Source organism: Phymastichus coffea, unplaced genomic scaffold (genome assembly GCF_024137745.1).
Source record: "Phymastichus coffea isolate CEN01 unplaced genomic scaffold, Cenicafe_Pcof_1.1 PCOF00001, whole genome shotgun sequence".
NCBI classification, from domain to species: domain Eukaryota; kingdom Metazoa; phylum Arthropoda; class Insecta; order Hymenoptera; family Eulophidae; genus Phymastichus; species Phymastichus coffea.
In genome coordinates, this window is record NW_026706812.1 from 2,461,880 (window position 1) to 2,487,439 (window position 25,560).

General features: G+C 34.1%; 1 protein-coding gene across 4 annotated transcripts in view; it reads right to left on the reverse strand.

Annotated features, from left to right (window-relative positions):
* Positions 1-25,560, reverse strand: part of LOC131675023 (cytosolic purine 5'-nucleotidase) — a 678,819-nt gene that overhangs the window by 379,108 nt on the left and 274,151 nt on the right. For all 4 annotated transcript variants that reach the window (XM_058953825.1, XM_058953835.1, XM_058953853.1 and 1 more), the window contains one exon: positions 23,581-24,004. In XM_058953825.1, coding sequence (XP_058809808.1) covers positions 23,581-24,004 — 424 coding nt within the window. The remainder of the gene's footprint in view (positions 1-23,580; positions 24,005-25,560) is intronic.

A 25,560-nucleotide genomic window follows, 5' to 3' on the forward strand; every position in this document is an offset into this window, starting at 1 on the left:
AAGTGTCTTTTGCACTTGCAAGTTCTTTCTTGATACAGTAGTTTCTTAAGTTCTTCAACTGCTTTATTTAGAATTGTTTTTTCTTGACTTGATTTCGTTGTGTGATATCTTTTTCTTAGTAATCTTTTTTCTGTTATTTTTTCAGCAATTTTATACGACGTGAATTGTTGAGATTTTCTTATATTTACAATTGTAGAGCTTTTATCTAGAGCTTTATTTAATGCAATTTCCTATTTTAGTATCTAACTTGAGTGATTTTTTACATGTAAGACTTTCGTCAATTAAAAAAAATACTTTACCCAGCCAGTTTTCGTGTATTAACTGTTATAATAACTTGAGTTTGTAGAGTTATTAGTACTGAGTCGTGGTCTAAAGTTAAGTGTAAACATAACGATACCTCGAAGAGTTTTTTATTTATACCTTACACAATTGTGTGCAAAGTCTATCAGATGTGGTATCTTATTTAAATTTGTTGGATAGTATATCGGCTCTCTAGTAGATATTGGACCGTAGTTGTTTTTACCTAGTATTATATACAGCATTTTTCTTCTAGGGATTGCAATTTGTGATCTTGATCCCCACCATGGGTACTTCGCATTATAATTGCTACCTGTGTGTTAGGAAAAAATTACCTAGAGAAAGGAAGGAATCTGTCCAATTTTTTTTAATTGTTATGTTTGGAAGACAATAAACAGTTGTTACTGCAATTGGGCCTTGTTGTCGTTTATGATTACACTAGATGCTTGCAGAAAAGTTTCACTAGTATATTTGTGAATTTAATAATTTATTTTTGTTTTGATAATAATAGCAGCATATCCATATGCTTTATCTAGTGGATGACTTGTTTTATGTACTGTGTAATTAGTAATATGAAGAAAATTTTTTCTAGTAAAACGTGTTTCTGTTACTAATATGATGTCAATATTTTCGTGGAATAGAAATGCTACTAGTCTCTCTACATAAGTCCATTTGCGTCCCAGATACTTATTTTTAATGTACTGCAACGGTAGTCGATAGGAGTACCGATTCGGTAGCGATCAAGGCGCGCAAGCTAACTATTTAGCGGAAAGTTTAGTTTAGTAACATCTCAGCTGGTGACTAGTGTGCTATTAATTGTTTGACTACTCGCTTCCGCGTACAAATTAGTGAGTGATAACAGCAACAGTAGTCTGGAAAAAGAGATATCCTTCGTTGAGTGAGCCACTGCAACAACAGCTAAAATAATAAGCAGCAGTTTAAACCAGCAACGACAGCAGCAGCAGCGGCAACTACTAAGGCCAGGGTCACCTAGTAGTATAGCAATGTATGTTCCAGCACACCTGCGGGGGGTCTGTAACCCTTTGACCCCACCGGGCTTAACCCTTTCGCCCCTCTGGCTTAACCCTTTCATGTTAATAATAATTATTATTGTTAACAATTATTATTAACAATATTCGTGGGGGAACCCTTGGTTTAACCCTTTGATTCCCTGGCCTCTATCCCTTCCATGTTAATTATTATTATTAATGTTAATAATTGTTTATAATTTTTGAGGAAGGTTTCTAGGGCTCCTAGTCCCTAGGGCTCCTAGTCCCTAGGGACTCTATACCTAGTGCTTTCAGTCTAATTAAATTTAAATGTTTTTTTTTAAAGTTATATTATTAACAATTTACTTGCTACATTGAGAATGAAACGAATATAGAAAATAGCGACGATTTTTTGAAAAAAATGAAAAGACAGACCGGAGAATCGAACCGGAGTCCTCTGGATTGGCAGACTAGCGTTCTACCACTAGAGCCAATGCCACATGTACCTTAGAGGATGCATATTGTGTATATTAGCTACACACGCATAGGGGAGGAGGGGAGCGCATGCTGTCTATAGTTCTGGCCTGATGGGGATGCGCTACTATAGTAGTAAACGTATGCTCTCTCTTTCTTTCTCTCTCTCTCTCCTACGCTCTAACTCGGCGTGGACCATAGTGCCTGGAGGAGGAGGGGAGCGCATGCTGTCTATAGTTCTGGCCTGATGGGGATGCGCTACTATAGTAGTAGTAAACGTGCGCTCTCTCTCTTTCTCTCTCTCTCTCTCTCCTACGCTCTAGCTAAGCGTGGACCATGGTGCGCGGAGGGAAGCGTATGCTGTCTATAGTCAATACGTGCTCTCTCCACGAAGGGAACTGTTTTCGTGAGAATGCTAGAGACTACGAATGCAGTCGCTCGACTGACACCTCCTTGAGATGTTCCTCCTAAACATCTCTGCTAGGAGAGAACCTTATTCTCATCCATTCACCCTTTCTTACAATCGTTATGATTATTTTACTATTTAAATAAGCACACATTTATTATTTATTTAATATTTATTATTTTTAATTATACATTGAATAGAGTATACTTTGTCTATAATCTTTATGTTCAGTGTCTGACATAGCTATTTTTAAATATTCACTTGAATTTTTATATGAATTATAGTCATCTGTAAATCTTTCGACTGTGTCGATCCCTTTTGTCTTTCCATCATCCAATCGTGTATCTTTTGCGTATTTACTGCAGCACATACTATATTCTCGCGATTTTGACTATGATATATGCATGGTTTAAATTTAAGACTTAAATCGCGGACATCTCATTTCAGTTTCGATATCTAAAATATTTCTGTAATTAAAAAAAAAACTAATTAAATTCGAATTTAGAATTTTGTACTATTGTGTATTATTTGAACCTACTTTTCAGGAATAATTTTTTTGAGCCATTGCTTCTTTTGTAATCCTTTCACATAAATATTTCTACAATTATGTAAATGACTGCGTATAGTACAATTTAAAAAATTATATGGTAAAATACCATTTCTCCATAATATACCTATAAAATTGATTATATTAAATATTTCAAATAAAATCAATGTTAATTAACGATAATAAAAATAAATACCATGATGATGTAATTCCAACCACTTATTAACACTTTGATATTCAATAGACAGTTTAAGCCAATGATATGGAGGTTTAAAAAGTAGTACTGTAGGTGAAGTATTAGAACATACTGGTAAATAGGCAAACTCCTTACAAATAAAAGTATTATTAAGACTCTGAAAGCCTTGAATATCTAAAATATAGAGTATAAATCCCATTATTCTCTATGATAGGTGAGCTGAATCGTATCTCAAAGCAATAATGACTATATTTTTATTCTGAAGATCTATATATAAACCCTTTAATACTAAATTAATAAGATGGTGCGACAGTCGGTTCACCCCCACTCTTTCTTTGAGCTAACCCTTCCATATACTGCCTACAGCGCCCACACTTTATAGGCAGCGCCCTCAGTTTGCTGGCAGCGCCCTCAGTTTGCTGACAGCGCCCTCACTTAACCTTTAAAAGCAGCATTAGCCTAGCAAAAGAGCGCAGTCTCTCGAGACAGCCTGCGAGCTAAGCTTGCCTTACCTTACGCCATTTGCAAGTAGTTCCTCAGTAGTTAGTTGAATCCTTATTGATTTGTTAAACAAATCAATATTCATTACCAACTGAGAACAAGTTCATTTTAGAGCTGTTCACTACCTTTTCCATCTTTTCATCATAATAATCCTTTATACAACTATAGACAAGTGACTGTACAAGACAATAAAACTAGATAACTAACAACATGACTTCTATCGCCTATTTTGAAGAAACATTTAAAAATTTATGGAAAGGTTATAACCATTCGAACGATTTAGATATAGACGATTGTATTAGATGGAGAAATCTAACAGTTAATGCTATAATTTCAATTAATGAATTTATGAAACGATCTGATTTAAGTAGAGCAATTCGACAAAGGTGTCAAACTTGTGCTTGTCATTTAAATTCTATTGAAGTCAATTTAAGTAAAACTATAAAAGATGGTGGAAGTATACAACCATTAACAGCTATTCAGGATGAAATTCTAGGAGATGGAGTTGTTTGGAGACCAATTCATTCAGCCTTTGAAAATCGAATTAGTACAGTCTGTATAGTTAATCAACATCATTTAGATATAAAAACATTTCTAGTTGCCGCAAATCAACTATTACAAATTAAAATACCTCAATTTCTTGCTATCCATAATAACTTAAAAATAAATACAGAAATGGATTCACAATTTATCATAAAAAAAATCAAGAAGAAGATATTCAAATCAAGTATTTCAATACAGAAAATGTTTGCATTTATAAGACTACTGATCTTGATAGATGGTTTCAAAATAACTTTAAAGATATTATACTTAAACAAATCGAAGAATTTCAAGAAAGAGACTCCGGCTGGTCTTTAAAAACTATTGTCGGTCTCACTATTAATATAAATAAGTATAATCCATTTAAACTATGCTCGTATATACCATTACCGTCAAGCATAGATAATAAAAGAGCCTGTGTTAGTGTAAAAAATGAAGACAATGAATGTTTTAAATGGGCTATACTTTCATGCCTTCATCCAGTTGCAAGAAATCCAAACAGAGTAATTAAGTACAAGCCCTATGAGAATGAACTGAATTTTGATGGTATAAGCTTTCTCTGTAAAAATAAAAAGTATTCCTAAATTTGAAAAGTTGAATAATATAAGTGTAAATTTATATATACTAGAAAAATATGGATCGAAATATGAAGTCTCACCGTGCTATATAACGAAATTTAAACCAACTAAACATGTGAACTTACTCTTAATACAAAACGAATATATTGATGAAAATGAGACTAATAGACCACGAATATCAATAGATGATGAAAAATTCAAATTAGAAACTCACTACGTATGGATTAAAACTTTATCTGCTCTCCTTCGTAGACAAGTAACTCAACATACTGAAAAAATTTATCTTTGCGAACGTAGCCTTCATTATTTTACTAACAAGGAAAATTTTAAATCTCATGAAGTTGACTGTTCCAAAATAAATAAGTGTCGGATTAATTTACCTGACGATGCTACTTTAGAATTTAAAAATTTTAAACCTAAAGAGGAAGTTCCATTTATTATATACGCGGATTTTGAATGTCTGTTAAAACCTATTGAAGATCCGAATAGAAATCTCAATGTTAAGAGACATAGTTTCCAAGAACATGAAGGTTATAGCATTAGATTATATGTAAAATGCCGTTATGATGATAGTAAGTCGATATATAAGTCATATAGAAAAAAATTAAATGAAGACGAATCACCAGCATCATGGTTTATAAAGCAATTGAAGTCCCTAGTGATTGAGTTAGAAAAGATATATAATAATGCAATAAAAATGGATTTATCATTTATTAATGAACAGACATTCAAAACGGCAAGCAGATGTCATATTTGCAATCAATATTTTCAAGATAACCAAAAACGAGTTCGTGATCATTGTCATTTAACAGGAAAATTTAGAGGTGCAGCTCACAATCATTGCAATTTGAATTATAAAAATGCTGCTTTCATACCAGTCGTATTTCATAACTTTACAGGCTATGACTCACATTTTATTATAACAGAAATTGCTACTAACTCAGAATTTGAAGGAAAGATCTCGTTCTCGCTGAAAACAAGGAGCGATACATATCCTTCACAAAAGAAGTTGCAAACAGTCGAATTAGCTTTCGTTTCATTGATTCCTTTCGATTTATGCCTACATCTCTAGATAAATTAGCATATTATTTACCTCAGCTAGATATTGTACAGAGAGAATTTCAGAAAGATAATTACACTTTAGAACAGATTAATTTACTCAAAAGAAAAGGAGTTTTCCCATATGAATACATACAAAATTTAAATAGACTAACTGAGACAGAGTTACCATCTATTGAAAAATTTCATAGTCAATTGACAGATAGTGATATTCCTACTGAAGAATATAAGCATGCTCAAAACGTATGGAATATTTTCGGTAGTATTTGGAAGTAAATAGATTTAGGAATCTATTCTGATCTCTATCTGAAAACTGATGTACTTTTACTAGCTGATTTTTTTGAGAATTTTCGAAAAACCTGTAAGAATGCATATGATCTCGATCCTGCTCATTATTACACTACTCCTGGATTAACATGGGACGCGATGTTAAAATATACAAATATGAAGCTTGAACTATTAACAGATATAGATATGGTTTTATTCATTCAAAAAGGTATTCGTGGAGGTATTAGTCAATGCTGCAATAGATTTTCAAAAGAAAACAATAAATATATGGGTGAAGAATTCAATAAGGATGAGCCAAACAAATTTTTAATGTATTATGACGTAAACAACCTTTATGGTTGGGCTATGACTCAATCACTACCATTTGAGGGCTTCAAATGGTTTTCAAATGTGGATATGTAAAATTTTTATGTGTATTAGATCTTTCAAAAACATTAGTCTATGACTTTCATTATGGTTACATGAAGCAAGGAATTGGTGAAAAATGTAAATTACTTTATACTGATACTGACAGCCTCATTTATGAAATTCAAGATGTCGATATGTATGAGATCATGAAAGTAGACATTGATAAATTTGACACATCGGACTATCCTGCTGATAATCAATTTGGAATGCCTCTAGCTAACAAAAAAGTTTTTGGTGTTATGAAGGATGAGTGCAATGCTGCTATTATGAGAGAGTACATTGGGTTACGAAGTAAACTATACAGTATTGAAATAATAAATAAGGATCCCTTGAAAAAGGCAAAAGGAGTGAAAAAACATACAGTAAAAAATACAATAACTCACTCAGATTATCGAAGGTGTTTAAACGAAATGGAAATTATTAAACGTACTCAATGTAATATTCGATCTAAATTACATCAAGTATTAACAGAGAGAGAGGAAAAGACAGCACTAAGCCCTCATGATGATAAACGATGTATTTTTGATAATAATCCGGACACACTTCCATGGGGGCATTATAAAACTCTCGAAATTGCTGAAATAAAAGAAAGAGTTGAACAGCTACGAAGAAAGAGGTATAGAGAAGAAGACGAAGTGATAGAACAAGTAATGGAGAGGGAAAAATAATGGATATCTGAGTCTACAGAGTGGGAGAATGGTTTTAGATGAAGAATAATGAGAGAGGGGAGACTGAAAGAGAGGGAAGCGGCGACGGCGGCTTGAGCTTTAAGAGTGGGGATGCCACTAATAAAACTAAAAGCTCACTCTTGTTCGAAATAGTTGCTCAGCTCCCACGCAAGCAACAGTCTTACCTCTAATACGTCTTCTACTAACTATTGAAACAAGTAAGATATTTAAATAATTTTAGTTTATTAATACCTTAGTAATTAATAAATAATTAATTCTTTGATTTTTTATTTTACAGAATGGATTTCTCAGCAATAAATAAAATTTCCAAGACGACTTTCCTTCTTCGGAAGGCAATGTCCCAACTAACATCGAACACATTATATCAAGTTACTAAAGTTAGATCATTAACAACGAAATATGGATTTAGCGTTGTTATTACAATTGACGACGAATTTGATGTGTTCCTGCCTAAAATGGTTAACATAGTACTCGAAAAAGATGAAGAAATGTTGAACAACCTACATCAGACTAGTGAGAAGGATGAGTTATTTATTTACCATATTGTCGGTTCAAACTTCGAATTTAAATATAATTGTATTTTCAACGAATAGTAATTAAATGTATTATAATACTAATGTAAATAGCTACACTATGAATAATAAAAAAAATATATCTAATTAAATAGTCTTTTTTCCTTTATTTAACTATCCTCTTATTTCCTTTTGTGGAGAGGTAAAAAAAAAGTTCTTAATGTAGCCCTTTCCATTGAATTTTTGCTCAATGTAAAGGTGACTCATGAGCGTTGATTCGAAAGGAAGTACCTCACAGGTGAGAGCGAAGGTTAGGGCTCTCACTATTCCTATAATGAACCTTAAGTTCCAATAGAGGGCAGTCATTCGAGTTCTAATATATTTATAAGAAGAATGCATAGTTTGCTTTACCATCATTCAGTGAGAAGAAATAGCTATAGCAAGACTATCCTCTTGTGGTTCATCATGGCACCTATTAGAAGAAACAAGAAGAGCATTCGCGCTTCAAAGTATGTATGGTTCTCAGATAATATTCAAATTCATCATCTTCCTATTGAAGACAAAGACTCGAGAAAAGGAGTGTGGGAGCAGCTTGCACGAGATCGAGAACGCTTTCAACGTCGTATTATGCAACTAAGTAGTATAATATCGCGAGCACTATTTAAAAAACGTATAATAATGATGAATCATATTCTTGAACCTATACTAAAAAATCATTGTATAGTATATACACTTAACAAACTAAAAATCTAAGTGGAGGTGGAAGAAGCAGCAAGTGGAGGTGGAAGAAGTAGCAAGTGGAGGGAGGCGGCCGTGCCGGCTAGAAAAAGTGTAGGTGGGGTAAAGGTCTTAAGAGAGAGAGAATAGCTCGGAAAACGTCATTCTGTTAGAAGAATCATTACCAGTAGTATCCACTTCCTTCTCCACTATTCTCAAGTCTTCGATAGCAAGATGGACTTAGAAATGTTAAATGAAATAGCTATGAAGCCCTTTGATCCACTACCGGAGAAAAATCATTATGAACTTGAAGAAAATCATTGTTATTTAGTAACAAACTTTAAGGAAGAAGATAATATAATCATTCTCGAGCTCGATTGTGAATTCCAACTTATTTTACTAGATCGAATTTCAAGAGCCATCATGAAACATAATGATCTTTATATATTTCTTTCAGATCATGTACAAAAATATTGTTTACAGATTGACTATCATAGCGCTGGTAGATTTCAATTTATTATTTAATGTAACATCAATGTATCTTTATTTCAATAAAGTATGTACAATAAATTTATTATAAAATATATTGTGGAGAGGTAAATGAATCACAGGTGTTTCTACTAAAGCAGGTTTCGACTTGTTCTAATGGACTCACAAGTGATGATGCTCAAATGGAAGTACCTCACAGGTGAGAGCGAAGGTTGGGGCTCTTACCATTAAAATAAAACAAAAATTATTTATTATTATTGTGATATTTATTTGAATAAAATTTACTTTACATAAACGTCTTTATTCTTTCATACGTATAAAGTGTTATCTATCCATGAATTGTGCGAATTGTCGAAATCCAACCATTTAACGTATACTTGTGTAACGGTCCAGTCTGATTTGTCTCCTATTTTCCTCTGCAAAACGGCAACCCGTCACACACGAGACTATTAAAGAAAAGCGGTAATTGAGCGTAGGCGCTTTTCACACGCATATGCAAATATGTTAGGGCAACTCTGCGAAAACATTACCATATAAGGAACGTGACGTCACGACCGTGGGAAAATTTATTGTTTACAACAGAAAATCGTCAATTATAAAGTTTTTTAAACGAACAAAAGTATCTCTTAGTTAAATTTGTTGCGCTGATCCTGAATTTCATGTTGATATAACTCTCAAATCGATATTTGTTAGTCAAATCTAATCTACAAGTTAACCTTGATAGTTATTTTGCAATAAACAACAATATTGTTATTTCAAGTATACGATTACAATCTCGACGTATTGAAATAGAAAAGCAAGAATTTGCCACTTTGATAACTAATTATTCCCTAAGTTATCAATAAATAAACAATTTATAATTTTTGTAAACAATTAAAATAACACTGTTAGATAGCAAATCGATCACACGTATCTGTAAAATTGATGATTATGATTGTCACTAATTTGCTGATTTTTAAACCGCTAAAAAAGAAATTTGCAAATCTGTTTTTTAATTATTATTCAAAATTAGAGAGCAACATTAATCATCTTTTATTTGAATAACATTCTTCTAACCACAAGCGATTTTTTCATGTAAAAATTTTCCATAAGTTTATTGTAAAAACGGCGTAATTTGATTATTAAATTGTATAACTTATAACTTTGAGAGGCGATTTTTCCTCGAGATGCAATTTATGTTAAAAAATTCATCTTTTCTAGCTTCATTTTTTAAATCGCATAATTGCAATTTCGATCGAGCTATTTTGCGATAAAACGTGTACAAAATTTGCGTCAATGACAAAAATAGCGTTGTAGGGGCTACCAAGCGTAGAAAGGAGCCCATTTCGCATGTATAAATTCGCTCGTCGCTGCGGCAAGAGGACTCATTTTTCCTACCTTTCTTAGCAGCGCGAGCACTGTGTAGAAATAAAGCCTCAGCTATTTCCTGAGACGAATTTCTTTTTCAGTGGTTAGCCTGTTGAACTCCTTTCCTACTGATCTCTAAGAGCTCAACTCATGAGACTATCTCTCTCATGAGAAAAAAGCAGCCTTAGAGATCTTCCCTCCTGAAACATATTTATTGTTGAGAAGTCAAATTGAGCAGTGATCGCGGCGCTGTCCGGCCTCTCCCCGATAGATACGATTGCTCTCAATTGCACTTCGAAGCAGCTGATCGAGTTGGTAAGCCTCGTGGTTTGCCACTCGAAAGATTTTCTTTTGTTATTTAGATTGCGCGCGTGTCAACTTCTTGCTTTTCTCGGAGACGTAATTGCGAATTTAATGTAAAGAGTCCGAACTGTTATTTTCATAACGCAAGATACATTCAAACGTTACACTTGATTACCACGTTTTCTTAAAACTTTTTCAATGAGATATATATCAGGATACATAGTTTTCTGTAGTTCTTGCTCGTAAAAACCTCCAACAATTGGATTGCCTTTATAATCTCTTAAATGATAAGTGATAGGCTTTGTCTTCACAACTCGTTGAATAGGAAAAATCTCAGTAGACCAGTTAGGAGTGTATCCTTTTTCGAAAACGTGTTTAGACTTGCTCACACGTACTTTATCGCCTACTTGAAATTTAGGGCTCTTAACGAAAAGACGTCGGTCGTAAGAGAATCGTCTCAACACCTGCATTTCATTCTCTTTAGTTTCGTCTTTTGGCTTCATTTCTATCGTACGATGTTTTCGATTATTGTAAGATTTCAATAAATCAGCTAGAATGTTGATCCATTTGTAGTTTCCTTGAAGACTGAATTTTTTCCACATGACATTTTTTAGCGTGCGATTGAAACGTTCACAAATAGTTGCCTTAAGATTGCTATAGGTTGAATATAGATTTATTTTATACTTTGTCATTAGTCTTCGAAAATTTGAATTGTAAAATTCTTTGCCATAATCCACATGTAGATTTCTAGGAGTACGTCCTTTTTTTAATATAGACTTCATTGCATAAGCAACATCTACACCAGTTTTTTGTTTCACAGGAACTGCCCAAGCGTACTTTGAAAATATATCAATGATAGTTAATAGATATCGAAAGCCTTTGTTCTCTCTCGAGTAGCCTTGCATCTCTACAAGATCAGCTTGCCATGTTTCATCTGTTCCGCGTACATCAACTTTTCTACGGGGATAGTTTCGACGTGCTGGTTTACGTAACTCATCCAACACTCTTTGATGTTTCATTTTAAACTATTTTTAAAGTTGTTTTTAAAATGTCAAACGGTCCAATAGTTTTTCTTTCTCTTTATGATTACTAATATTATCTTTTTCTAACTGAGCAATAACTACTCGATGCTTTACTAATTCTAATCTTATTGTATCCAATGATTTTGAGAGATCATTTATCATACTCGTAACCGTAGTAACGTTAGCTTCACTAGTTTTTCGCAACGTTCGTAAGTTTACAGCATAGTTACTCTCCTGAGGATCGGCTATATAACAAATTCTTTTGTCATTCGCGTCGTATTGTCCGTCTTCAGAGATATTATACCCTATACCAGGAGGACCTCTATTATCCTCCTTTTTTTTATTCAATATACGTCCAAACACATCAACACTCATTTTATTACTGAGTAATATTTAGGATTCTCTTAATATATATAGCCAGCTTCATGTAATTCTTCAATAATTGAATAAATTTCATTAACATGACTAGAATTACCGGCGGTTTGTTCGGCAATAAGCAATCTCAATCGATCAACGAGCTCGTTTGGATCATTCCAATATACATAATCAAATAACGTTCCTTTTCTAGCTATTTTATAGTTAGGAAAAAGACCTCTTCCATCAATAGTCGATTTTCGCTTCTTAGCGCTACTGCTCAAAGATATATTTGGTCCAATATACTTTTGAATTTATTTACATGCTTATTGCGATATTCTCCATTTGTTTCGTATCTCTTTCGATGAGCGTTAGTGTTTTCGAGAATTTTTATATAATTTATAATATCCAATGAACTGATTAATTTAGAATCAGGTTCTTTACGAAAGAGAAGTTCCATTAAACCAAGCGTCTTGCTGTATGCTTTATCATTCACAGTCACGTTATCGTTTTGGAAGGAAATTGGAGAATTATGTATTTTCATGTAAACGAACACCAAATGTCTTGTCTAAATTACTTTTCTGCTGAGGTTCATGCAATAGTCGAACATAGTTTCCTACAATCGAATCATCCAATAGCTGTTGTCTCTGTTCTGTAGTTACATTTGAACTACTTTTGTTCAAATTTATAGCAGTTGTATCAAGTGATGATTCATCATGATCATCATCATTATTATCATCAATAGAAATAGCAGACTCAAATGTAGTATCAAGCGGTTGTAATGTAGAATTTAATTCATTAGCAGTACTATTGAAATATCTAGATTTGTAGGGAGTGTCAGTTGCTACTTCTGATTTGAAAACATTATCGAACTCCATTTTCTTTTTCTTTTTCGTTGGCTGTTCAGGAGTAGTAGCGTTACTTTTATCAGTAGTTGCCTCTACGAGTTTCTTCAATGGATCAACCATAGGTTTAAAAGTTTCATGCAATGTCTTTTCTAAATCAGCTTTACCGCGTTTTATTAGTTGATACTTGTGTGGCATCACGAGCCATGGATAACTGCTCGAGCAACCTTCTTTTCTTTTTCAAATTCAGCCATGTTTACGCTTCTAATTTCTGAAGTTAAATAATCTTCATCCACTCACTCATCTAAATTTATAGCAAAAGAATCAAATCCCTTTCTATATCGTCCATGATTTATTGGTCTGTCTCTGTCGATAACCAAAAACCCATGATTATCGTCTCTCCAACATTTTGAACAAATTGCTTTCAACTTCTCAAAAGACATATCTGAGTTAACATGATCATTGTAAATGTGCTTAATATTCACACCATCTTGTCGAAACAAAACAAGTAAATTCACATTATCTCGAATGAGATGCTTCGGAATGCGAGCGTACGATTGACAGAGATAGAAACTATCTACTTTTTTATGTCTACCCATACAGAAGAATGCTCTTACGTTATCTTGCTTCTCAGTGGCTATATCGACAAAAATCATGATAGAATTTAGTCGTGTTTTATCTGGTGAAACAACTGTCTCATGCTCGCTGAAAGCATGATACTCTATATGATTAATAGGCTCTAATAAATCTTTCAAAAATGTATATTCAGGCTGATTAAGGGATTTTGAGTAGACATATACGTTTTCAAATCTAAGACCATTAGGATGAGTGATTAATGTTAATAAACAATTAGTTTTTCCACAATTACTAGGTCCGCAGAAAACGGCACGGATACTATTAGGCAATAGTTCACCATGTCTTTTTTCTTGTTTTTCCGTCTCCACCACTCTATCGAAATTAATGACTTGAAGCTTAAGAGGTTGTTCTTGGAAATCCATGTTGTTTACTCATCATTGACACCTCAATGAATGAGTTGTTGGTATAAAAAGTCTGCTTATATATCTTTTATTTCATTAACATGCTGTCTTTCGAAGAAGTATGATCACGTACTATAAAAGAAAGACTGGTGGTGATCTAGTGAACGAGATTATAAATAACTTGCCTATTGAAGCTCACTTACCTGGATATCAGTATTGTTGTCCTGGTACAAAATTGAACAAACGATTGGCACGTGGAGATTCTGGTAAAAATCCACTAGACGTTGCTTGTAAAGAATACGATATTGCTTATGCGCAAAATCTGGAGGATATTGCGACAAGAAATAAAGCTGACGAAATTCTAGCTAACAAAGCTTGGGAAAGAGTACAAGCTAAAGATAGCAGTTTTGGTGAGAAAGCAGCTGCCTTCACTGTAGCCAACATTATGAAAGTTAAAAGTAAGCTTGGTATGGGTGTTGCTATGAAGAAAGGTAGTAAGAAACAAGGTAGAGTATTTAAAAAACGCCAAGCACGAAAGAAATGTAGAAAAATCAAAAAGCCGTCAGTTACATTGAATAAAATTATTAAGACGGTCTCGAAAAGTAGTGTGCCTAACAATAGAGCTCTTGTAGTTATTCGTTCGGCTATAAAAGGAGCCAATGAAGCTGTAAAAAAGGCTGGCGGTAGAAGTAAAATAAATATACCCCGTATTTTACCTATTCCCAGTAAAGTTGGTGGAGCGATTCCTTTTTTAATTCCATTATTTGCTGCTTTAAGCGCCACTGGAGCTCTAGCTGGAGGAGCTGCTTCAATAGCAAAAGCCGTTAACAAGTTAGGTGATTTAAGGTGAGTTCATCTGGGAAAGATACGTGAGGTTGAAGCTCGTGTTAATCCTAAAGAGATCACGTATACTCTATACGTGCTTAATAGAGTGGCGGTTAGTTCTCCACTGAGGGATATTTTACAAATATTTTTCCCGTTTGCTCGATTTATTTCCTCCTATTACAGTACTTATTAAGCTATTTTGCTCACGAATGTCGTTAGCAAATTAAGCATGGTATCCATTCTTTGCATTAATTTTTCTATCATGTGTTTGAGCTTATTTGTACTTGCTTCTTTTAAGTGTTTACTTGTTTCTGGTTGATTGTTTAGTTGTTTTGATTCTTCTGTCATACTCCGCTCGTTTTGATGCATCGTTGGTTAAGCATACGATGTGTTTCGTCTAACTTTATTTACATTTGTATTTAAATTATTTTAATCATTGTTATGTCTTACGACGCATCCTTTTTGTAACAAATGCACATTCATGAAATTCAGAGCTGCTAAACTACTCGCACGTCAGCAAAAAGCTGACGAAACGCGAGGTAAATGACACTCCGAAATAAAGTCACCGAACGCAAGAATTTATATTCAGCAAAAACAAAATGTCACACCATATCGCAATACTGAGCTGAAAAGAGCTGTAAAAGATATAAAAAGGAATGAACAAAATTACTCAGGGGGCAGTTGATCAGTAGTCCGTCAGTCAGTCAATAAGTACGTGTGAGACTCAACTCCGTACACACCGGTCCGACAATTGATGATTACTTTACTTAATAAACTCGCGACTGTTACAAAGTAATATCGTGCAAGTATTATTCAACGACCTATCCAATACAATTCAACAAGCAGTTAGAGCCTGCTGCATTTCTATCAATAATTAAAAACTACGATTATCAAAGTAGTGCAATTATCATACATACATATTTACATTTCCACATACATTTATTATAAGTGAGACATATCTAACCACTAGTCAACATATTGGAACGTCTCATTCATTAGCTATTGGTAATTGATGCACGAGACGTAACACTTAGTCTAAGAAATAATTTTTGTTATAATTTCTTACCAAAATGGATATAGTTTATAGCTCGCCGTGTGGTTATCTTTGCAATTTGCAAATAATACTTCTTTCATTTTTTTAGGCATTCCTTAATTGAGCATTCCTTAATTTTATGTTTTCGTGCATATTTGACACAAACTGCTCTTTTATAGCAGTTTATTTGTGTGCCCAATTTTTTGACAATTTTGACATTGAAGGATGTCTTTTTTGACGTTCAAATTTAATTGCTATGTTCAGTAATCTACTATTAATTTTGTATATATCTTGGCTCTTGTGATTATATTCTATTTCAATTGTAAATAAAGGAATGGGAAGTTTTGCAACTCGGTGTAGAATATTGCAAATACTTATTACCTTGTGTCTGTATTCTCCAATAGCTTTTTTAATATCTTCAATTTCGACTGATGGGTGCATACTTCATAAGATAACTTTGAAACCTTTGTCCTCTTTGCGCTTATAATAGGTGTAGAATTGAGTATTTTGTTCTTTAAGAGCACTTACAATTGGCAGGTATTTTTCAGACGTTGTTTGTTGGATTTTCACTTTATTGGATGCTAGCACTTTCAAAATGTACGTAACCGTCTGTCGCTACTGCATTAAGAACATTTTCCAGGGGGTGTATATTCTCCACATAATAAACAAATATCGACGGTGCTTTATTTTGATTGAAGTTTGTTTTCTTAGGTTTTGCTGGATTTTCTTCCTGGCTTTGAATTTTGTTGTCATCTTGTTGAAGTATTGAAAATCTGTTTACTGATTAGCTTAGTCAATAAACCGTTAGTTGGAATTGCTTTTTACTAGGAGTTATATCTCCTGGGCTAGTACGTAAACTTTTGTAGTTTGCGCGTTTCCACTTATTATTGTTGCTTGATGTTGAGGTTAATTATTATCTCCTGATTGTGTAGCTATTTTCGGCCGTTACTATTTGTAATGTCCCTTTATTATGAGTTGGAGTTTGGATAAACACTATTCTTGATTTTCAACTGTCAGTACACTTTATTTGATTGACTTTTATTTCAGTAAAACAACGCAATAACACGTCTGATCTCCTTGGGTATCAAACGTAGACTTTGATTCAAGTGGATATTTTGTTTAGACGCAGTAGAGCTTAACATAGTTATATCGATATCATAGTTTGATGAGTAAACGCCCTAAGGTTTAGCGTATGCCAGTTTTTGAATGGGATCCTAACCGTAACTCAAATATTTGTTCACATACGATTAATATATATATCTGACACACTATTTAGTTATAGGAACGTTTATTCCTCCTGAATTCCACTTTTAAATAATTTTCAAGGATGGTCGCTGAACGCCTCATCGGTGTTGGCCGAATCACTCTGTTGCAATTATTATAGTAATTCCGAATATCTGTAATATCACTTTAAACTTTCAGGAAATGATTCGAAAATAATCTGAAAAATAAAAAACTGGTAGATAATTAATTTAAAGTATAATCTAGAAAATCAGAAGAAGAACGCAAAAGAGCGAAAAAGGTTTACCTGTATTCATATGACTATTATATACATGCTATTTTTTAAGTTATTTGAGCACATATTTATGTGAAAACTTTGAAATAATGCGATGCTATGATAATTAGCTATAAATTTCATAAATTAACGAGTCCAAATTCCAGCAGAGACCTTATTAAATATTTTAATATAGAGTTTGCGGTTGACAAATCATGCTTTTAATAATATATAGGAATAACTGCAGTTATGTATTCTATAACGGGGTTAGTAGTCAGTAGAATAGGGAAATTATTAATGCACAAACTCCCACGATGCAGAGCTAACCGCCGTTCCGATAAACACGTATAGTTATACGTGTATTCGCCTTTACGTTTGATACTTTCCTTTGAATGTCTTCTTTCCAACCCAGTTGAACTCACCTTAAGACACTTCACTTGTGACACTCGATCTATCTTACGTATAAGTGACCTATTGCTTAATTCTACTAATCTCTTAGACGTAATTGGATAAAAACTTAATCCTTTTTAGATCTGTTAAACTAATGGAAAGGAAATGACGAAACGGCAAATAAAATAAATAACGTTTAGTTAATAAAAAGCTACAGTCTTTTACGGGCCGAAAGACTAATGTACGCGAATAGGATTTAAAATTATTGATAATAATTCGGTGAGAGAGAGAGAGAGAGAGAGAGAGAGAATTTGAACTTTTACCGTGTGATATTCGTATCACTTATAATTATAATTATAAATATAAATATAATTAATAGTACGTACTCTCGTGGTCTTGTCGCGTTAATGAGTAAGAATTCGTTTCTTTTCAAATTTACTCTAATTGTCAATATGAAATTAATCGATAAATCAAGGATATGTTAATATAAGTAAAGTTCTAAGGGAAGTCAGACTATGCCCTAGTTTCTTATAATGCGAATTGTCCCATAAGCAGAGCTAAAGTCTTCCTTGTAAAAGATATAATTCAGCCCAAGTTTCTTATAGCGCGAAATGTTCTATAAGTTGAGCACGAATTACAGGAAAGGAAAGATCTTGCTCAGTTAATCACAATGAGAGAAAGAACTTAGGTATTAGCCAAGTTTATTTAATCTCATGCGCTCACTTTGCAAGGCTATAAGTGAATCCCAGCCTGTGCAATAATGGGCGTATTTATACACAGACTTCCCCGCCTATTTTCGCAGGAGAATTCTCTTCGAGAAGTTTTCGAATCTTCGAGAAATATTCGCGAATTTTGAGAAATGAATTTTCTTAATTTAGAAGTAAATAAACATCAACATTAAAGTTTCAACACATGTAAACTTTACAAAATTAGTTATTGGTCGATTTAGTGTAATTTATAATTATCACGAATAGTATCGTCAAAAGTTATTAACTAATAAAGTTAATTAATGTAATATTGCAATATTTACAATAGAATAATATTAAATTTTTATATAATTTTATAGTTTATTAATTTTAGAAGTAATTTCTAAAAAGACATACTCAAACTAGTTAATAACATTTGAATTATAACAAATTTTCATATTTGTAACGGTTTTTTCTGTAATCTTATAACGCAATCAATGAATTAATTATTTAAGATTTATAAATTATAAAACTATCATTATTATGTTGTAACGATTGCCGAAAATCGTTTAGACTCGCGTGGGTTACTAAGCGGCTGAGCGTAACAGCTGCGATCGGTTTGAGAGAGAGAGAGAGGGCGCGTTAGGGGCAATGACCGGGAGGGGAGAGTTAGCTAGCCAGTATGACTGTGTCCTTTAGTCCGGCTACATCGTAATCGACGAGTTAGAGGCAACAACGAATCCTTTTGTTTCCGAGTGAGATCCAGGGAGCTGTACATATTGTTAGCGAGTTGTGAGGTGGGAGTACACACTGCGCAACGTGTGCATAAACGACCGACAACAACAATCGGTGCGGTGGGACGAGTGCACACACTGCACAACGTGTGTGACACCGTCACCGGTAATAACAACTGTGAGTGGAGTGCCGAGTGCGCGCATTGTGGAACGTGTGCGACCTCGGCAGCAGCGAGCTCAACCTCTGCAACTACTGCAGCCACGCAACAACAACAGCGGAGCAGCAGCCGCAGAGGCAGTTCATCAGCAACGGGTTTAATCGGATACAGTTGGCCACCGTATCCCCGTCAACTGAGCGGTAGGTGCACAGCACTTTTGTTGAGTTGTATTTAGCGTGCGATCCCGCGTAGCGCGCGCGGTAAGTTTATTGATAGCGAGCGTGCGAATAGTCCGCGACGTCCGCGAGATTTACTCTCTCTCTCTCTCCCCGGTTGAATTGTTATATCGAAACAGCGTGCGAAAGTCTCTCGGCAAATCCCTCCCTTATATACATTTTGAGTTAATAAATCGGTTAGAGATCAATACGAGACTCTTTATTTTGTCTTCCCTTTGTTCGATATCGGTGTTGTTGTTTACGTTTGATTCGAACGCGCCGGTAGTACAGCATGGATCACGTAAGCAACGAGAGAAGCTGCCCGCCAACCGAGTTGTCAGCAGTGGCCGACGGAGCGCTGTAAAGCAGGCATACCAGCGCCCCTGGCGGAGAGATCGCGAACCCAGGTTAGATCGGTAAGTGAGCAAGTGTGTTAGGAGCACACAGTTAACAGTGCACCGTCTGGCCGTATTGAGGATTATTATTACCCGAGGTTTGCGGCTAGGAGGCAGCCTGTTACAATGTATAAAATTAACGTTTTCGTTCTATATACAACTTAATGTTTACATAAATTATTGATTATATATTTATTAATAACAGTTATTATTAAACTGTTATTAATGAAACCAATTCTTACTCAAGTTCTTCAGATATTCATTTTGAATATGGTGTATTCACATTTTTCTAATAATTAATATTTATAGTGTAATAAACAAATTAACTTTGTATATTAAAATTCCTTATTATTTAATAATTAAACATAATTCGTATTATTATATTCTAAATCTATGTACTAAAATCTATATATGAAATGCTTTGTTACATCAAAATTACGTCTAATTAACATATTTTATTAAAAAAACAAAACTTTTATATATACAGTCGAACCCCCGGCACTTCTCGTTGCGGCACTTCTTGCGCCCCCGCACTTCTCGCTGGCTGCGCCGCGGTACTTCTCAAGGGGCAGGGCCGTACACTGCCCCTTGCGTACCAGGGGGTCTCTCTTTCTCTTACGGCCTTATTGGAAGGCTTATTCTTCCCTCTTTGTAATTTCAATAGATTTCCGAATATGTATGGATAATCCGACTTCAAACTTTTAGTTTTATGGATACACATACATAATCCGACTTTAAACTTTTAGTTTTATGGATGCCGATAATCCGATTTTGAACTTATGAACCCCTTTATTATGATTTTACACTAACAAATTAGAATCTGACAAAAAAATACGCGATAGAGAATGTCTTAGATTTTCTTGTCAAACCAATTGATGCTTTTAATTTTTTTGAAGAAAAAAAAATTTTCCGATTTATTTTTATAATAAACAAAATTTTTAGCGATTTATTTTTATAATAAAAAGTAACAAAAATATAAAAAAATATGGTATTAAAAAAAAGAAGTATTTCGTTCGTTCATGTTTTACAAAGAAATTAAATAACTAATTATTGCCTATACATATGTAGAAATCATAAATAAAATTTATTTGCGTTCAATTTTTTAAATTATCAAAAAAAAGTTGACTATCATATTAATTATACTTTGTTGTTAACGTATGAATTTTTTTTAATATAAGGCGCAGCTGCTTATTTTGAATTAACTATTTTTGAGTGCCCCAAAGGGCCCACGCGGCAAGCTACAGTATGCCCATACCTGGCCGTACGCTCTGATTGGCTGCCGCTCACCGAGAAGTGCCGGGGCGAGCTACTCCCGAGAGCGAGAAGTGCCGAGGGTTCGACTGTATATCTATAAATCTGTGACGTCACGCTCCTTACATGGTCATGAAATTAGACTCTTGTACTAAGACAATCGAATAATAGGTGAGGTGGTGCCGTTTAATATACTAATTGATGTAAACAGGTAGATGAGTTTAACAGGTTGCAGTGATTCAGTGACATAATAAACTAGCTCATAGATAGGACTGATGCAACCACGAAAACGAACGCTCGCGATAGACAAAATACTTTCTATAGTATTTTGTCGCGCAATAAAAGGGAGATGCACTTACCTTGCCGTGCAATTACGGTGAGCAGCCGTAATTGTTTAATCTGTCAAATCAACTATTGGTGCTCCTCAGGTAAATCAGCTGCGCTGCCTCGTTCACAAATCTGCTGCTGCTTTAGATGCTGCTGCTGTTATGTTGTTTCCTCGCTACACTCGCACGTATTGAAAATCCCAGAAAACTTTATAACAAACGGCGAAACACTGTGCAGAATAACTGGTGGTACTACATACTTTACAGCTGAGGCTTAACTGAATATTTCAACCCCCGCGTGCCCTCTCTCTCTCTCTCTTAGTCGTTCGAACTAACATTGCGAGTGTACCGAATCGCGAAAGGATCGATTAATCGAATCGAATACCGTTGCAATTCATAATGAAGTTGAAAAAACGGTTTATTCTAAGGTTAGACTATGTAATTTTGAATTATTGTTTCACAATATATCTCGTAACGATAATCTCATTAATTTATGTTAACCCATTAAGTCCTAAATGGACGATTTTTTCTACTGTATTAATTTTCTGAATATGAAATCGGTCTTCAAAAAAATCAGGAGACAATATTTCCGACGTAAAATGGTCTGGACTTTCGATCTACGATGATAGAATTTTGAAAATAATACATATTAATACATTTTGTAATGGGGTTAATACCGTTTATTTATTTTCAGCGCGCGATCGCATAGAAAAGCGCGCGTGATTACCTACACGTTCAAACACGAAAATCGGAGAGCAGAAGGGAACGGGTGTCAGTCAACCAACTATCTACTAGCATGAAATAAATACGTCGGAAATATTGTTAATATCACAAGCGAGAACGTTTATTGCCTCTCAATGCTACACTGTATTCGGCCCGCGTGTTTATGTTTACATGCCGCGCGCACGACAACAACATGCAGTGTCGGATCGCTCGTCGCTCATTGTTCGCAGAGTTATTACTTGCGCCTTTCTTGTCGAGTACGAGAGATTAGTTATAGATAATCGCGATCGCGAAATTAAGCTGGCCAGCTTACCTTATTAACTCTCGTACGGGTAAGTGAAATGAAGAAGGCTCGTACGGCACACGCTAGTCTTTCGGAAATGTTTATATGCGGGCGATGATACCTCTCGTTTACGGTTTCGCCCTCGATGGCGAAACTCTCCAATCTCGCACACTTGGACGCACACTTGCACGCACACTTTCCGGACGTAAGGCTATGTCACAGCTTCTCTCTTTTGTCTCTGCACTCCGGTAAACTCGGGGAAAACTCTGGTCCTTCTTAATAGCAGCTGGAGGTACCGATAACTAATCCTCGACTCTCTCAGGTGATATCGATAGCTAAGCCTCGACTGGTTCATTTTCATACGCACGCGTTCCGTCCCGTCGCGTGCCGAATTCCCTCGTCAGATTTTCCCCAACCGGTAGGTACTGCCCTCGCGGGCAGCCGCATGGTTGGGCCGTTAGCGCTAATAAGACGTTTACCGTCACAATTTATAATCGTTCATTTAACGAAAAATGCAAAATTTTGAGTGATAATTTTAAAATCTTTGTTTTCGATTTGAATCTCAACGTAGATCTTTATAAATAGCACATAAAAGGCGTCTTTGAATCATGCACTTTAAGTTATATGGGTAGGTTCTTTAAAATTCAACATGGCGGTCTAATATAGCGGTTCAAAGAAGGACATTTTTGCAATTTTCGTAATTTTTAGTAAAATAATATTTTTTTACCAATATTTATCAAACTTCATGTATAGGGTTTTTTTTTTGATCGCTAATTACGAATTTACAATCAGATTGTACAATCAAATTGGTGTACAAGAGTTTTTTGGTCGCTGATTAGAAATTAATTATCAGATTTTGAATAATCAAGACGGCGGATTCAATATGGCGGCCGAAAATCCCAACATTTTCTCAGTTTTTATAGAAATCGGTGCTCGTAGGTCTTTTAAATCATTGATTAACTATTTGTAGTCAAATTTTCAAAACTTTACATAGTTATATAAAAGATTCTATAAAATATCCTTTTGCAATTTTCTAACCTAAGAAGATGCATATATAGGGGTGTTTTGGGCTAATGTCACGTATACAGTTTTTAAAGTTTCGAATTGTCGGTTAAAAAATATGGTCAAAAGCTAGATTCATTAACATTTTCATACTTTTGAGTACCACAAATAAAAACTGACTAAAAACTAAAAAAATTTTTGGATTTTCGGCCTCTATATTGAATCTGCCATCTTGAATTTGAAAATCTAATTGTGAATTCGCGAAGTGTGTACGATGCTATGCTAATAAGCAATTCAATTATTCTTATTATTTATACTGTGATACTGGTTGACCTTGGTATAATTCTTCGATATTATCGATCACTTTTTTATAAAACATAAAACAATACGTTAATAAAACATTTTTCTGTTTACTATATCTTATTATCGTTTTATTCTAGGTATTCCAATATTACTGGTGATTAGAAGTTTTCAGTAATTATAACTTTTTAGTAAGAAATTTTCAATTAATTTGATACCTACTTACCTTACCTCCGTGTGTAACGGCAAATAAATATTCCATTATCTTATTTGTAAAAACGTAGTCACTGTTGGTCAGTAGAAATACTTTAGCTCCACTTTCTCTAATTCTTGTCAAAAACATTGGTAACCTTTCATCTCGTTTTATGTACAATGACAAATTTTCAATTGTCTTAGTTTTTAAGTCTCCATGCATATGAATCCAGTCTACAGCATTTCGTACGTCTTGGAATATACTTCTAAAACTCATAGTCAATTCGCTTTCTTTGACTCCGGTTCTTTCGCGAGAATATTGTCTTGAATTAGTAAAAAAATCAATCAAGCAGGCTAATAAATATGTTTCTGGTAGGTTGAATAATGTATTCAAAACATAAACTCGAGACTCGTCTAATTGTAAGAATTTGTTCGGGTACAACTCGTATACCTGGGAACTGAAAATTAAATAGAGTGTTTATATGTGAATATAATGATACAAATAAAACATTATAAATACTGATTTTATCTGTCTAATTTATTGGCAATATATTTTCTAAAATTTAAAATTATTTACACTAATAAATGGTTCAGAAAAGTCACATAAAATATTATTAAATTAAAGAGGTATCAGCTCACGCGTTATTGAATAAACAAATGATATGATATAGGAAAATTAATTTAATTTGTTAGAGAAATGTAAATTTATCGAGCATTTTAATAACGACTTAAAGGTGAGTAAAGGCATAACGTATCAGCGAATGTGCGGCCTCCCACAATTCAAGGATTGGAGTAGCATTACGCAGCTTAGTTACTCGTATAAGTATCCTTAAACTTTCTTAATGATTGAATTTAGAAAATAACATTACTGTCACATGAACGAAATCATTTGAAGAATTGTATCTAAACATTTATTTTATTACTTATGTACAGATATAGGAGAAAAGAAAATCCTTAAAATAATGCTATCTATTGTTAATATAAATTTGAAAAATTGAGGCCTGCAATGGCTCGGTCAGTAGGGCGACGGACTCGCACCCGGTAGGCCCGGGTTCGATTCCCAGTCCATGCTGATTGATACAAGCACCACTGAAAAAAACTTCATGTGCTTTGTTCTCAAACACATTACAAGCCTCCGTCATTGATTAGCACTGATGGAGCATAAATAGAGCGACGTTAAACAAAATAAAAAAAAAAAAAAAAAATTTGAAAAATTAACCAAACTTTCCACAGAAAATATGCAAGCACGATATAAAATATGTTATGATCTAAATATATTTAGAACAAATATTTTCGCACTTTGTAAACGGATAGACGTTATTAACTGACCAACGCTGGTCAGCTACCTGATGGGTATAAAAAAACCAAGCTTTTTCGCTATTCAGTGAAGTCTAGCTTCAGTTGATCGATAAATAATAAGTCTTCGGTATTGTTAGAGACTCAAGGAAAACTAGACTAACTTCCAACTCTCTTTGACAATAAGTAGATATCATACGTACACAAAAATTCAAGTAAAGACTTCGAGTTACAATTTTAATATGCTACAAGGTTTATGAATAAGAGCTTTCACATTACATAATATAAAGGTTAGGCCTCTACGGTCTCCTTGAGAATCATTGTATCTTTGTAAGTAAGTTTTGGTCAAAGAGTGTGCGACAAGTATATTTCTAAATTTTTCTACGAACTTGTTGATCGATTATTATTGAGCGACCTGTTATAGACGAATAATCTGTTAGATTCGGCTACGACTTATGCCTCTTAACTCTCTTATCCCCATCTATCTATACTTCTCATACTATTTTTACTTCTATAAAACGTACACTACAATGTACTATGATGTTCGTATCACTTATAAATAAAATAATTCGAACTCTCGTAATATAGCTAATGAGTAAGAATTTGTTTCCAATGATTTTACTCTAATTGTTAATCAAATAAATAAGTAAATCAAATGTAAGTAATTCGAATATATATAAGTAAGTGTAATATTTCGAGGTAAGTCAGACAATGCCCT